A 16,909-nucleotide genomic window follows, 5' to 3' on the forward strand; every position below is an offset into this window, starting at 1 on the left:
AGGTAGGTCTTTCAAAAACAGGCATCCTTAAGAAAAAGTTCACTATCTTTTGGCCATGGTATAGATGCCCACAGACAATGTGTTATATAGATACTGAAGACCCCAAACTACGTATCTCGATTCGCAGACTTCCTATCATACTTACTTTTTGTTTTGATTAGAGAACTATTCAACGTCAATTCTTCAAAACATCATTGATTTTTCTTCTCCGTGCGAAGAAAATTCTGTGAAAACTTCAAGGAATAATGTTGATTTGTTCTCCTTCAAAAAATAAAAAGGGAGCGAAGATTCTGAAACATCGCTAACGAGATACGTATAGTTCGGGAGTTTGTGTAGTCGATATGTAGAAAATATTAATGATGATGTAGTCTTAAAAGCTTATTAGCTTTTACACATTTTAAAAAAATCTTTATCCGATACAAGTCCAACGGAAAAAGTTCTAAACTTTTCCAAAGCACTTGTCGTGTATTTCGAGCGATTTTACGCAAAAAAATACCTAGCGTAGCCCCATTAAATATTTGCGACGGTCACATATTTTGAGTAGATCGCGTTTAGCAGAAAGGAACCAAGTCACAGCAGCTATATTGCCTTTAAGGGGGCGATTTAATTTTCCACCAGAGAACGTCTGAGCGGATTTCTTTGAAAATTTACTGAAATTCGCACAAGAATCCGCAAAACCGTTTTCATTTACAAAACTAAACTGCCCGATTAAAGTTTGCAATAGCTGATGTGGCTTGGTTCCTTTTTGCCTAACGCGGTCCAAATAATCCACAGTTTTATCTTCACGGAGAAAAAAACTTCGTGCATGGGACCCGAAGTTGAGGTCATATGGATCTCTGAAGTTTTCCGATCACGTATTCGAAAACTTGAGGTCGAGCTGCCGAAGTTCGGGTCAGACATCGATGCACTTCGGTATGTACCAGAGTACTTCAGATGTGTGACCCGAACCCTTCGGTATATATCGAATTACTTCAGATGTCTGACCCGAACTTCGGCAGATGGACCTCAAGTTTATAGATATGTGATCCAAAAACTTCAGAGATCCATATGACCTCAACATCGGGTCCCACGCACGAAGTTTTTCTCTCCGTGTTCGCCGTTTGAGAGTATGATCTTACCTAGAGGAGTGTTCCACGGCGAATCTTGAACGGTAAGGTAACCTCCAGTGGCATGATGGCGCGTGTCTTTAGCCAAGTACGGGTTCCTCTGATCTTCGGATTTCTTGAAGTACGGGAGGACGCTCTCGTAGTCCCAGCCATAATTTCCCATGGCCGCCCAATTGTCGTAGTCCCGCCTGTTTCCACGGACGTATAGCATGGTGTTCAAGACACTGGATCCACCGATCACCTTGCCTCTCGTCCAACGACACCTGTCAAACAGAGGATGATGAGAGTGAAATTGGAAGCACGTGCGAGAAATGACAGCAAGAAAATAGGAGTAAGGAAAATTGTAAGAGGCTGTCTTCGCTCTAAGTAGGTGACGTGGAAATGTGATTTTCTCTTTGAATCGTGAAATGAGGCAGCTTTGTTAGTCCTAGAATCGTGTTTTGATGGTTGAATCCTGTGGTATAAGAGAACGTTAGTGGGGCTTTTTTGAAAATTTTAAGGAATTTGCGACGCGTTCTGCAGAAAATTTATTAAATTTGCAAAAAAAAATTCGCACAACTGTTTTCATGTGAAAAATTGAATTTCCCAATTAAAGGCAATAGCTGATGAGGCTTGGTTCCTTTCTGCCCCACGTAGTCCAAGTATAACAGCATCCGTAACTCCAATTAGAATGGACTCGAAAAAACATTGAGGAAACGTATCTCTGTATTGCCTTTGCCTTTGATTCTCAAGATAGGCCAAAACATATTCTCCGTGCAGCAATAATATCTACCCGGGGATATGCGTCTTGTGTTGTCCGCAATTTTTCTCACGCAGTGAATTATTTTAAACGCTAATAGTTTTGGGCGATAACTCTGTCAGTAAGAAAGACAGATACTTAGAATGTATACAGATCGTTTTGTTTCCAATCCACCCACATAATTCAAACTTTAAAGCCGCGACTCTCTGATAAGCACAACTACATGAAATAAAAATTTGGTCATTGAACAATTATCACTTTAGGTAATCAATTTAATTCAAGTATCAAGACATGATACTATGTGATGAAGTGACCAACCAGGAAGTTGTCAAAAATTCTGGTACAATTCAGACTCTGTTGTTGGCTTTGTATCAATTAAAAACTTCGTACAAATTTAAGGAACATGGTTGATTCTAGCCACCAGCAATCCTAGGAGATAAAACTCTGTCATGCGCATCCAAATCAGTAATGCTAGAACAACGTCATAAATTGAGTTTTGGAATACTTTAAAACTGTATTTTGTATGGTATGGGGTGACTCTTTCACATCTTCTCGATACTATCACTATAACATACCCATTCGGCAACACTGTGCATAAACGTGATGGTATTAGGCATCTAATTGGTCATGCTCGTTAATATTGAATCGAGTCCGCTCACCAAGCCTTTCTGAACCGGTGCATGTCGTTCGCACAAGTTTTTATTTTTATGAGATTATCAGCTACTTCCCTCCATTCCTGCAACTTACACTCTCTCATCTTTCGTTGAAACGGTATGTTTTCAAACTGTCAGCTTTCGCACGAACACCAGAAGTATATTGCGGCGAATAGTGAAATAAGTACTTTGTCTTTAACGCCCCTGGTAAAAATTGGCAATAAGAGCTGCGTTTCAAAATACCATAGGAATTCTTATAGCCGGCTAAAGAAGGCTACAGAAAATCATATAGCTGGCTGTAGAATGCGGAGAAAAATCATACGGCCGGGCTATACGAAGCGATAAAAAATTATGCAACCGGGCTATAGTTCCTATAGCCGGGCTTTACACTTTATCGCCTGGCTGTTGCTTTTTCGTCATCGATTATAAAAGGCTATCAGAAATTGTGTAGAAATTCGTGTGCTTTGGAAATCATTAAGTTTGATACGGAACCACCTTAATATTTACAAAACACACCTTATATTTTCCTTTAATACCCATTTTTTTTTATCAATTAAAACAAGAATGATCCATACAGGATGTGCAAACATTTCAAAATCATGAGTTGAATAACGCTGACTCCGCCAGATTAAATATTAGAGTCTAACACAAAGCGGAGCGGCGACGCACTGGCGCCTACAAACCTAACAGGGATACTTCACGCATTGCGCAACGCGTGAAGTATCCCTGTTAGGTTTGTAGGCGCCAATGCGCGTTTCGCGCTGGCTGCTCGCCTGCCGCACCGCAGCGTGCCACGGCGCTTGAAGCAACTATTTCACACCAGAGGTATTGCACAGTATCATACGAAACTGAAGGCGCTCTAATATACTAGGAATGGCAGGCATCCATCAAAAGTACGGAGCTTTCCTCGCAAAATAAATCAATACACTACGGCCCAAAAAGAGAGCAGTGGTCCAAAAACTCAACAGTGGGGAATGTTGTGCTCGCATAAGTTTTCTCCCCTCCGTAATGAAAATTTTAGTTTTATACTGAATTTCTTTCAGCAAAATTACCAAAATTACCAATATGAATATTAGTATCCCATTGGGACAGAAAGCCACGCTTACCTGCGATCGATCATAGCACCACAGGCCGTGCTCTGCGGTTGCGTCTTGTACTTCCAATCGAATTTACTGCCATGCAAGTACAACGACAGCACCGGCACATCCGTGAGTTCCGTCTCATGTCCACCAGCCTCCAGCAAGAGCGTATTCCATTCGGGCACCTCCGTCAACCGGTTGGCAACGACTGCCCCAGCGGAACCTCCACCGATGACGATAAAATCATATTCCTTGTACAGATTCCGCTCGTTGATCGGCCGATTCTCCGGGTCGTACAGGTCGTAGTTGTAGTAGAGCAACGCGCCTAGGAAGGTAGGCAGAAAGAGGAACTTCCCACCACCGACCAGACCTGTCGCCGCTTTGATGGCGCTGATCACAACTGTACCGATGTGCACCATTTTGATGACCGTTGAGTTTCCGTTGAGCGTTGAGTTTCCGATTAACTAGCAATTTTTTTTCAGAAAATCCTCGGAACCGGTATTTTTCAGTCGATTGGGTATCGTTGTTTCACGCAGTGACAGGTTTATTTTTTTGACGACTTCTTACTAAACCTCTTTGGTAGTTTTTCTTTTATGTCATAAGTTTGATGAAGTTATCCGAGAGTTAACTAATTTGTTTAATTTGTTTCTAATTGCAATACACCCGACTTTTACAACTTTTCGTTTCAGATTTCAATTTATTAAATTTCTAACTACACTAATTATCACAAATGGTCAGGTACAACAATTAAACTATTTAATTCACTACTGACTGGTAATTTGTCAAGACCTAAGTACTATTTTAGGGACTATCTGGTTTGTATGAGCAGTTATAGGATTTCTACCTTTGTTGCGTTTAATTATTGGGGGTGTTTCGGAATTCCAAATTACCCAGGAGAAAATTCGAAATAGAATAAAAACAAGACGAATTTTCGATAGAAAGTGAAAGCGTGAACGTGAGGAAATGCCTTTTGGTCATCGGATAAAGAGCAAATTGACGTAGCAAGTAACTTTTACCACAAGCACTATATTTTAATGCGAATTATTCTAATGTTCCTCCCTAGTTACATTTTGTCGGAGAATCATCTTATTTTGCACCTAGAATCGCCTTTGTTGACGAATATCCTTGTTTCTTCGCGGCTCAACATGTTTATTGTGTCGGATCACGTCATACACTTTGTAACCAACTTCAAGTTTCACTAGCTGATCTTCCTCAGTTTTCACCTCCCTAATATCTGCAGTTTCTTTTGCGTTTCCTCTTTTACGGTCACAATGCCTGTTGTGTGATCATTGTCTTCTTCTTCGTCGTTTTTTTTACAACCTGAAACAGAAGAAGGAAAAATGTTCATTAACTTTCAGGCAAGAAACATGACAATGACCTGCAATTTCAATGCACGTATAAATATAACTGTCCCTTGTTCGTGTAGGAAATATCTTTCAGACAGTGAAGATTCTTAAAACTTTGCTACATTGTATTTCCTCCATTTGTATCTATGTAAAACAATCGATTCTTGTTGAAGCAGCTTCTCTAACCCAAATCGATATTTTTATTAGATTTAAATGGAGGAAAATCAGTGTTACCAACTTGTGAAGTCCCTACTGTTTTAGGAGAGTTATTCTGCCATGCTAAGGAAAAATTAACACTATAATGGCATGCACTCTGAGTTGACAATGCTGAGGGGAAATAATGCATTTTCGTCCAAATCTCATTAAAAGTAGTAAAACTAAATTGGCGTTACCCACTTTACAATTTGTTCGCATCTTGTGAGTTTCCTCTGTGTCTCCTTATAACAATCTCTTGTCAAATGACTCACCATTGGTTAATCGTGACGTATTGCAAACCTCAGTGCTTTTTCGAAGGACTTTTTTGACCGACATCGGAGAGCAGAAACTTGTCACAAGTTCAGCACCACTATCGCAACCGACCGTTAATTTCTCAAGCAAACGCTTGTGATTGCGCAACTCGCGACTCGTTGACCGAAATAAATGTTCAAGTCCAACTCAGCATTTGTATTCAATTTTTACATCTAATTATAATGTGAATGGGACGCTGTAAAAGGTCTATCCAAATTTTTTACACAGCCCGATGTTTGTTGCAATCTACGCATTTTTTCTCCTCTTTTCTCTCGAATGCTTTCAAGTTATGAAAACAGAAATCACATCAACGAGGTCATTATCCGACGATAAGGTTGAAAGGAGTTATCTGAGAAAAATGTTTGATCATAAATAATTGCCATCAACAGAGACATTTTTCGAAAAGTAGGCACAAGGCGGAAAACCTATTATTCAAGAAAACTCGTTCGAAAGCTCAGGAGATGTTACTCTCAAAATTTTATCATTTTTCAAAAATGTAAAACTTTTGCCTCAGGTATTGTCTTTCAGCATTTCCAGTTAAAAGATCAAGTATCCAGGGCGTAAACTGAATGAGAGATGTCAGATATAAAAACTTTCTTCCGCCAAAAAATACTTTTTATCGGAACGTAATTAACGTCTGCCTTCCTTGCACCTCTTCCTTTTCAACCATGCAAAACCGTTAATATCTAACATTGTTAGAATTCAGAATACGATAGTTATTTGCAAAAAGGGTGCGCGCAGTTATACCTACTTTTATCGAAAAATACTTCAATTAACACAATATATATGAACTTATTTCTGCCTAACGGAACTAAGTGCATTATGGCGTAAGCCCTATTATGCATATATTCTTATGGGTTTCAGGGCTTACGCCCAAATGCACACCGTTCCGTTTGGCATAAATACGCTCACATTCTCCGACGGGGCAAGTCCGCAACCACGTATATCGATTCGCGATGCCCCAGACCTCCTGTCATAGGTACTTGATTTTTGAAATGGAGAATATCCAAGATTTTTCTTCCGTGTGCGAAGAAAATTCGGCAAAAATTTCAAGGAATGATGACCATTTATTCTCCTTTAAACAAATAAACTAGGAGCGGAGATTTTCAAACATCCCAAACTAAATACGTACGTACACGTAGTTGCGGACTTACACCGTCAATTTAAACGTCCTAATAGAGCAGTGTGAACCTAACTTTATTCTAGCACTCTGTTATTTTTGCATAGGTGATGTCATAAGGTTTCAGAATACGCATTCGTCGAAAAACGCGTAAGCCACTGTAAACCCTTTCGCCTGAATTGCCTCAAATGTAGAAGGACCGAAATTCAAGATAAAATCAGGCGAAACGTAGATGCATCAACCATCGATCTCAACATTACCAGAAAGTCATGCTAAACTGCAATTTTCACCACGCACAAACGTGTGGCGATATGTAAAATGTTTGTTCCGTCATGCAATGTGCAGAGGCACGTCCGTCAATTATTCACTCTAGATTGAAACGCGTTTCCATGGTAGACCTTGTCTTCTCCCATCATTAGTTCTCGTCGAATAGATTCACCATCGCGAAGGGAGAAACGACGCAAATTAGCTGCGTTCGCCTTGAATGCGCTTTCACCAAATTCGCCCTACAAAATCAGCATACAAGTCGATTGCATCTATGAACGATCTGATAAAATTCGCAGCGATGCACGAACGGCGAAACTGCATTGTTGCCTGATTCCAGGGATTTCTTTTATTTCCACGGGTGGGTGTGCAAGGTAGGGGAATGCCATTAGCTGCATTATATTCGATGGCACTATAGTTTCACGAGTTCCTGATCAAATGAATTCGCCTTCATTTAAAAGGATAGCCCGCTCAGTTAGAATGGTTTCCCCCTTTGACAAATAGCGATGATTTTTCGATACCATTATTACTGCTCTTGGGAGCTGATTTTGCCTACCCTGTCTTTTGAAGGCAAATCCATATCCACAAATGCACCTGTCCTCACCGCCTGATTTAAGACTTCTCATTCGATAGAACTAGTTTTTGTAAGGCGAGTTCCGCCGGCATTGGAGTGCTACCTTGTACTAAGTTTACCACGGAAGTTTTCATGTGAACGTATTAATGCTAAAAGAAACTAGAGACGTGTGGGAAAGGTGGGGTGTGCTCGAGCAAGCTGCATAAGACACCATGTAAAAGTGGGCGTGATTCCTTTTGACATTAAATCAAATTCAAAAGGAACAATTAAGCGCCAAAAAATGCTAATTCATGAGCCGTGAGCGTATGACAAGAGCGTTGTGGACAAGGCTCATGAGTTAAAAAGCGTTCTCGTCCCCATGTGGGTCTATCGTCAACGCTGACGTCACCAGGGCTTTATAGTTCCCATGCATTCTTACGGCCCCCAACTAAAGAGCACACTCCTTCTTTCCCACCCGTTTCTCGCTTTTTTCAGCATAAATACGTCCATATTTGTCTTTCAAGATATTCAACCTCAAAATTCAGCCGATCTTTGGTGGTTTTTCTCTTTTTATTCTTGTAAGTACAGCCAACGCGGACTGGCAGTACTGGCACAAGCCCATTAGAAATATGCAATTTTTCCGAAAATATGACAACGACGCTCCACGTGAGGCAACTCCCCCGCCGTATCCCGGATTCACGCAGCAGCCGCCGGCAGGCAGGGGGGGGGAGGGGGCGGGGTCCAGGGTCAAGTTTCCGGCGCGAACTCACGAAATTGCACGCGAGATGCGCGTTCGTTCCCCGCGCGTCCAATTAGCGGGCACCCCCGCGGGGGCGGGGGGGGGGGGGTATTGACATTCACCGTTCGTTGTTTAATTGCTGAGAAAACGCGTGCTCGGATGCGAAGAAATCCAGAGAGTAGAGACGGGCGCAAGCGCGGGTCGGTCGGTGACGTAACGCCCTGCGAGCACTCACTGAGCAAGTTTACGTGACGGAACTAGTTGCGTTGCGAGACTGCCCGCCGGTTTTCGGCGAGTCGCTCTTGAACGTCCGCCGAGCGAGCTTTCTTACTGGAAGTACAGGACTTCCTGTAAAAGTGCGGGGTTTGCAATGGGCCGCTAGATTGCGCTTCAGTTAATGCACCACAGTATGTGCTTCCTTATCAAAATTCCGCGCAAAGCACCTAGCATGAACTTAAAACTGCGGTGGGGGGGGGGGTCGCTAATGAGTTTATCTATAAAACTTCGTATTTTCAAGCTATTTGAGCTTCAACTTCCTCTTTTTGAAAAAATATACGTACTCATTGAGGTATGTTAAAAGCAGTGGCGTGGCGTGCTTGGCGATATATCTATTGATCTGTCACTTAAATCAATGAAAAAGGATCGACGAACAGGCTGTTCGCAACGGACCCCTCAATTTTCGAGTCTTTACCATAGCTTCGAATGGGGAATTCTCGGTACCCGAACTTTCACGATAAAACGATTCACGAATCACGATTTCAAATTGTGTCAAACATTGAGCTATTATTATTCAGAATTTGGCAGTGCTCAGTCGTACTCAGTCAAACTAAAATCGATATTTTTGACCTCGGATCGGTTTTCATTTGATTGTGATTTGTAAATTTTGACGAACTTGATCACATTTTATGACACACTCACTGATCCGATCCGTGAAGCTGGTTTGAAAGAACGGACAGGGCTGATGGCCAAAATGCATTTTATCCGTGTTGGCGAACCGAGACATTGATACAGATATCAGTGGGACTCGGATGAGGCGAGGTCGTGACCTCTCCCGGTGCCACGGTCATAACGGAGCAGTTGCACAGTGCAATGCCCGACTAATACCGTTGCAGATCAGTCAGGAATCACACGCTACGACCTTAGCATTGACTCGCCTTTCCATGACCGCCCGACTCCGAAGGGCGACAACTATCCCGGATTCATTCACCTTTAAACTCCGTATTCATATTGACGCACTCAGTAAGTCATAAGCATGCATACACCGGTAGACAGTGAAAATTTTACATCGGTAAAATACTGTAATCGCAAATACTATGACATGTAAAGAGTTCCATTCCACCATGTTGTTACTTAGACCTTGTCTCCACGGGCCGTTTCACGGGATTTGTTCCAGGGAAAAATCAAACTTACGAAGTTGGGAAAAATATTTAGTTAATCAATATTTTTCCTACCATGGAATTTTGGTACCAAGTATGGTCCTTGTACCCCTATGAGTATGACCCACTGAGAGAGGAAGAAGAAGTGAAAACAAATTGTGCAATATTTTGTTGATTACTCCATTGTTCACGTTTGTTTTGTTAAAATAATGTGTCTAATTGTCGATTGAGTGTAATTATTATTTTAATCCCGGTTAAATACTCGACTTTGACTAATTTATCTTCCCACGCAAACTAGTCGCAGGACTGTATGAGCCTCGCTCCGTGGAGACGGTAACTATGGGAAAAATCCCAGAATTTTTATTCCTGCGATTCGAACTTCGGACAAATCCCATGAAAACGTCTCGTGGAGATAAGGCCTAATACTGTATTCGCGCTAATTATTATGCGGGTAAAGATGGGATCGGCATGAATCGATCGAAAAATAAAAACCGGAACTGGTTGACACCCATTTAATCGACAAAATTCAATTGATTCACGAGTTCGTGGATTCACCCACGGGTTTGTCGATCGATTCACGGAGCTGTAGATCGATAAACGGAGTTGTCAATCGATTCACGATTGTCGATCAAATCTGTGTCGATCGGTTCACTTTTTTATGTTTCGGTCCAGGGTCGGATTTTCCTACTTGCCGCCCATGGGCCGCCTGTGCTTTGCCGCCCCCTTCTCATCCGTTTTGAAACATCAATAAAAACCATCAAGTGAACGTGCCAGCGGGGGAGGGGTGCATAAGACGCGTTTACTCGTGTTGAACACATTTTTTAGGAAAGACCTGTCAACACAACCAGCAAAAGGTCGCGGAACTTTGCGCGAAAGTCAAGTTTCGTAAACCTATCTCCAATGGACAAGGCCCTCCATTCATAAGAAATGAACGAAAAAATTATGAAAGAACAAACACAAAATTTGGTTTAATGATTTTGACTTCCGCCGCCGCGCCGACCGCACCGTGTTTGGCGCAATGCGTGAATTATTCACGCAGTCTTGTAGGCGCTATGCGTTTCACGCCGACCGCACTGTGTTTGGCGCAATGCGTGAAGTATTCATGCATTCTTGAAGGCGCTATCCGTTTCACGCTGACTACAATAACCGCACTGTGTTTAATGCAATGCGTGAAGTATTCGTGCAGTCTTGTAGGCGCTAATATGTGTTACATGCCGATTGCCGCGCCGAGGGCTTCTCCTTGTCATCTCAAGCCCTCGTCGTCATATCTCCCCAAGACGCGCCGTTCCAGGCCAAATTGTGTGCTTGGTTTCTCTCTTAACTCGATTAATTAAAGGTGCTGTCTCTTGTATCACTGAAAGACGACAAAATTAGAAATTTATATACTCTCAGGAAATGAGAGACTTTGTAGCCTTTTCTCGTTTGTAATTTTTTTTCTAAATCCGATTTTTTTTATACCTACATTTAAAAAAATTGCAAAATTTGCCGCCCCCTAGATTTGCCGCCATGGGCCGCGGCCCATGTGGCCACCCCCTTAATCTGGCCCTGTTTCGGTCGATTCATGTCGATCGAATCGACACCGGTTTTTCAATAATTTGTCGATCGATTCACGTTTTCATTTTTCGACCGATTTATGTCGATCGAATCCATACTTTCCCATTTTTAAGGTTTTCTTATCTCAGTTCGTAGCCGATTGATTGATTTTCTTTGGATGCAATTTTCCGAGACGACCCTTGTAAAAACTCAATAAAAGAACGAGTCATCGAAAAAATACCTAGACTTCTCAAGGTCCGAGGATGGAAGACTCAACGAAGATTACCCAGTGACGTCATCGGTGTGCGATGTTCGTTGCGTTGGTGGTATTCACGTTGAAACGGTGGCTCACTTTCACTGACTACGGCTCAGCGAGGCAGCCAGCCGGTTTACCCCGCGATCAGCCGCACCAGAACAAAGCTTCGGGCTCCTATTTCGCAATAACCAGTATTTAGGGCGATTATCGGACGACGCGACGTCTATGTGAAAGAAGTTGGAGAACTTAGTAATAGCTCTGGGTAAAAATCAATAATGAGGTGTGCCGTGTAGGGCGATAGTTTTTACTGGTTAATCCTTTGTGGAACTTCTTCGCTTGTCTATGCTCATTGGCACCATGCTCGAAGAGATAAACATTTGGTTAATAATTCGAATTTTTTTAAGAATATGGGAGTTGTATGCTTTTTAATTTAAAGTATCACAGAACCTTTTTTTTTATATTCCAAGTTAAGTGCAACTTTGGGGGAAAGTTTGGAGGAAACAGCTCGCAAGAATATTTTAAGTACACCTTCACCTGAAAGTGGCATTTCGAAGATGTGATTCTGCCGTGCTAAGGAAGAACGCCGTATGAGCCGAATATCTTCTGATAAAATACCAATTTTCCAGAAAACTTGTGGATATTTTTCTTTCAATTGTTCAGGGAATTTATTTTACTTTATAATCCACAGTATCTGCAGTATCTGCAGGTGCGCTGTCGCCAAAACGTGAAAATAACGCCATTTCACGGCAGTTCTGCAATATTATTTAGAAAAAATCAGCAAAAAACTTCCATATTTTGTCGAGGGATCAGCAAAATCAGCATCTAACTATTGGGAGCGGAGAAATTAGCAAAAATCAGCACAGACAGAAAATCAGCTTGAACGTCACAAGACATGTCAAACATCTTAATCATAAATATTTTATAAAAGGAAATTGGGCAAAATCCGGATGGTCATACGGAGTTTTTCATCAGCACGGAACTACTGCCGCACTAAAATGAAACGCCGTATGAACATTCGAACGTTGCCATATTTCCTCTCAAAGAATTTTTATTTTTGAAGCAAGTCATAAATATTCCTCCATAAAATTTTTAGACTTTGTGCATCGAATTATGAACGAATTTCTCTGAAAAATTTGAAAGTGAAATATTCACAAATTTTTCCGAAAATGTGTGCTTTGTTGAAGGAAATTTGGTTACGCTTAATGGCTCATAAGGCGCTTTTCCTTAGCACGGAAATATAAGACAGCACAGCGCTTCTCAATTGCAACCCACACTGCCGTGCTAAGGAAAAAAGCCGTATGAACCTTCAGGCGTTGCCAAATTTCCTTCGATAAATCACGAATGTTCGGGAAAACTTGCAAATATTTTTCTTCCAATTTCCTGATAATTGTGTTCGCAATTTCACCTAACGTTCCTGAAAATTTCAAAGAAAAATATTCATAGCTTTCCCCAAGAATAAACGTTTCTTCGGAGGAAACTTGGTAACTCTCGAATGTTCATATGACGTTTCCCTTAGCACGGCAGCACAGGAAGTGTCATATTGTTTTAATCTCGAGTATGGACCGTAAGTACCTGTAGCTGGAGGTTAAGCGGAGCTATTTTCCTTCCGGGAAGAAGCACGCACGCGCATTAATAAGGGTTATAATACGCGGTGCGTGGGGTGCCGCCGGTGCACCGCTCAATGGAGCCCCTACATGATCACTTTCGCTTTCGTATATACGGTATAGCGGCGCCGCGCCGGGCCGCGAAACCCGCCCCCTTCCCCGTTGCTTCTCAGCTGCACTGGCGGGAAGGGACCGGTGAGACAATCATCCCTTCCCATCCCCCTCCGTCGCACAGAGGGATGGAGCCATCGGTGTTTAGGATTTGAATAAATATCAACTTTGGCCAAGAGCTTGCCTTTGCTTTGCCAAGATCAACCAGCATGCTGCTTTTCTTGTGCAAAGTGCATTAACTGTTAAACCCTAGTTACATTTACTATTGAATTCGGACTTTTAAAGAAAAAACTTCAAGTGTGTGTCAAAGTGTGATACGAGTTAGGAAACCCTTTTTTCGTTATCAGTAAAATTTGTGTGAAATTTACCCTAGAAAAAATAATAAAGTTATGAAAAACAAGTTGGCACTGAAATGGTTCCAAAAATCACACATATTCTCACCGGACTGAAGAGAAACTGAGAAATATCCACAACGAAGAACTAAATTGTGTGTAAAATTCGAATTAAAATTTACCTAAATACACTTCGCATTCATACTACTTGGGATTTTTGGGCGCTATATGTGTATAGACTCCGGAAACGAATTCCACTTCGCTATTTTCAATAGAGTACTATTGAAGAATGGTCAACATTAAATGAGACATTTTTACGTGGAAAAAACAAAACTAAACAAAACGGGTTGTACGAATCCATAAAGGGTTAACCTAAAAGTTGAGAGTATATTGGAGTTTTTTTAGCCACCGTGCTTTATAAATTCAGCATAAAGCACCAGTATGTGTATTCGAGAGGTTGTGCGGTGAGTAGGTTCATCCCGAGGAAAATGATGAAAATATATTCACAACCCATTCTTGAAAACATCTCGCACAACAGAAGTGGATAAAGAATAGACTATTGAAATGCCACTTATCCTCGCTTGTTTGCTTTTCGCGGCACTGTGCCACACCCTCGTCAATGACTCCCTTTCCCCCTTTGCAGCCCCTCAACCCCTCTCCAGACAGTCGCGGCTCGTATTTACAATCCGCCGGTTGCCCGTCTTCGAATCCTTGTTCCGCGTCCCGAATTCCCAGTTTCTTCGTTTATTTGGCCAGGATTTCGGCCTGTAAATCGTCAATTTCACTCCATCGCCTGTCAAACTTGGTGTTTACCTTAACTTTGCAGTGCTAAGTTCTCGTTTAGCCTCATAATTCGCGTTGAAAGTTGATAAACATCGAAGTGAAAAGTGAGGTTATGTTGTGTTTCTCCCCGTTGAGTCACGGCGATCGATACTGCACGTCAACAAACTGAGCGAAAGCTCGTATTCGCTTGTGATTTTAGGTTATTTTCTGTTTCTAGTCAGTGCTAATTAATGAAAGTTTCAATTTTTGTTTTCTCATCCTTGCAAACATCACTTAATTTTTTCGTGTTAGTTTCGGCCAGATTTTCACACGCGTCAATTGCTTAAATTCCTCCAAAAAATAGTGAAATACACTAAAGCTATTTAAAAGTTCTCATGCTCCCAGCCTATACCAAATTCTCACTAGTTTCTTTACATACTCGTTTGCATTTCAGTTTAACGACTTAAAACTGACGACCCATTTCATTACCTTGAATAAAATCCGAGTAGCGGAAAAATTTCATCTCAGTATCAACTTTCGCTTTTAAAACATAAAACATTTTCTCTAGTCGATTTTTAACTTTAAGATAGATTTTCTCCAACGAAACTTCAACTTTCTGTTTCTTTTATCTAGGTTTCAAAAAATTCAACTATTATACGTTTTACGGTAGATATATCAATCTTGAAAGTTCATCTTGCGATAAGAAAGCTCGAGTACTTTAATAAAGTTCCCAAGTCAGAAAAGCCCTAAATCTTTAAGTTCCGTTCGATCTTGATCAACTATTACCGTGCACCGAGTTACCCAATGTGCAATCCCGAATTATCATGCACATCATAATTACATCCTTAGTGCACGTGTGACCGTGTGCAGCCGCGTGTATGAAGTATCGCGTTACGTAAACCCAAATTCGTATTCTAACGCGGTGTCAGCTTCTTCACGGTTTTCTTTTTCGAAACGGGACCAAAACGTCTGATCCCTGTCAAGTGTCAATCAAGAACAGTGTGTGATGTTTCAAAGCCACATCAGTGCCAGTGAATGTGGCGAGTGCTCGGAATGAGATAAGTGTCTGAGAACTCAATTAACAGTTGGATTTTGGTTGAAACGAGGAAGAAATCAGGATAATTTAAGATGGGGAATCTAATCACATGTGGGCCGAATAGAGCCATCATTATTTCAGGTAAGATTCGACTCAGTTGCTGGAATTAAGTAACGGTTTTTACGGATTATACTGAAGAAATTATGGTAATTCTTACCAGAAGTTAGGTAAAGTCTACTATCTACTAGAGGAGGTAAAACACTAAAAATTTTAGCCGGAGTCTACTTGGTGTTTGACGCAGTAATCATTTTGGGTGAAGGTAATAGATTTCCGGTAGCACTTTTCGTAAGTTTGGTAAATGCCACGAGGATTCTGATTTTTGCTACCGCAGAGAGTGTTGATGATTGTGATTCTCATGTATCTGTGTTACATTCCGTTAGCAAAAATTCCCAGTCTGAGCACCAAACCAGTGTGAAAACTGATAAAATTCTTAAAAATTTACAGGATACATGAATCAAGTTTTCAATTTTTATTTCAATCTATGTTCGAAGTTTTTAATTGAATTTTGCGATTTTTTTTTACCAACCCGATACCGAGTAAACAAAACCGATCAAAAGAAATTTGTGAGGGAGATATAATGAATGAAACGAACAAAGAAAGAATAATTCTTGGCGAAAATATCCATCAAATTTTGTTCAAAAATAATTTCAAAAGCTGGATTTCAGAAAATATATGAAAGCCTGAAATCCGTTGATCAATCAGAGAGCGGCACTATTTTTGCAGTAAAAGGATTGAGATGACAATAATGTTTCTACGTAGGTACTTTGTTATTCGGGCACTACAACTTACAACAACTCTCTTGGATTTCTGAAGCGTCGAGAAAAGCGAAAGTGCCTTCAATTTTGAACATGCAACACGCACATGCGTGGGCCACGAATAGTTGCATCAAGGCGCCATGACCAACTCGCGATCAGTGTAGTATTCGTAGGTCGTGATACTCGCCGATTTGAACCGGCCGTTTTTAAAAAGACCTAAATGCCACAGTTAAAACACGAGAAAAACAGTTCAAAAAGTTTTAATCGACTCGTTCTAAATTTAATCACATTAAAATCAAATTAAAAATGGATCGATTATATTACAGTTTCCAAGTGGAGATCTGCGGTGTGGGATTCGGAGACACGCATATGATATTGGCCATCGATAAGTGATCGTCGACGAGAAAAGGTAGCTTAGGCCACAAGAATTTCAAAGTATATACATTGATTTTGGAGCAATGATAAGTGTTCTACTCTCCGGTAAATCCATTAGCCAGAACTGCATTTCTGGTACTGTCAACCAGTTATCTTGTAAATTTCCACGTAATTCAGTTATGCTACGAGACTCAAACTGAATTCTAAATTTTCTAAGGAGAATATTATGTAGTCAGGTAGTCTAGTAGCCACTACTAGCTTTTTTCGGGTGTTACAACTTTTTTTTTTTTTAAAGCTAAAAAAAAGTGTAGCCCTTGAAGTCACGACACGAGACTTCGGCCCTCTAAAATTAAGGTAGACTTAACATAATGCCGATTGGAGCGTCAACGGAGAACTCTGAAAGCTAATGGTGAAATGATGAAATAGACGGACGCAAAAAACCACCACGACCTTTCTCTCTTTTTGGTGAAACGACTTGGCAGTTGTTCGTGAGAACCGGCCGGTATTTTTGCAATGATGAAGTGGTGCTAAAATATCTACGTGACCGTCCATTGGCCAAAAAAGAAAGAGAAAAAAAGAGAAGTTGGTTGTGAAGGCTTGCCT

The 16,909-nt window shown here is 41.1% G+C and overlaps 2 protein-coding genes across 3 annotated transcripts in view; one reads left to right on the forward strand and one right to left on the reverse strand.

The window, feature by feature from the left end:
- Positions 1-4,893, reverse strand: part of LOC109034008 (glucose dehydrogenase [FAD, quinone]) — a 31,166-nt gene extending 26,273 nt beyond the window's left edge. For both annotated transcript variants that reach the window (XM_072303522.1, XM_072303521.1), the window contains exons 1-2: positions 3,605-4,893; positions 1,119-1,369 (exon numbers count right to left, since the gene is read on the reverse strand). In XM_072303522.1, the coding sequence (XP_072159623.1) occupies positions 1,119-1,369; positions 3,605-3,996 (643 nt within the window). In that variant the 5' untranslated portion in view covers positions 3,997-4,893. The remainder of the gene's footprint in view (positions 1-1,118; positions 1,370-3,604) is intronic.
- Positions 4,894-15,005: 10,112 nt separating this feature from the next.
- The window catches only part of Flo2 (flotillin-2), a 224,906-nt gene continuing 223,002 nt past the window's right edge, over positions 15,006-16,909 (forward strand). The window contains exon 1 of the mRNA XM_019046940.2: positions 15,006-15,257. Within this exon, the coding sequence (XP_018902485.2) occupies positions 15,209-15,257 (49 nt within the window). The 5' untranslated portion in view covers positions 15,006-15,208. The remainder of the gene's footprint in view (positions 15,258-16,909) is intronic.

The sequence above is a fragment of the Bemisia tabaci genome, chromosome 8, assembly GCF_918797505.1.
Source record: "Bemisia tabaci chromosome 8, PGI_BMITA_v3".
Lineage (NCBI taxonomy): Eukaryota > Metazoa > Arthropoda > Insecta > Hemiptera > Aleyrodidae > Bemisia > Bemisia tabaci.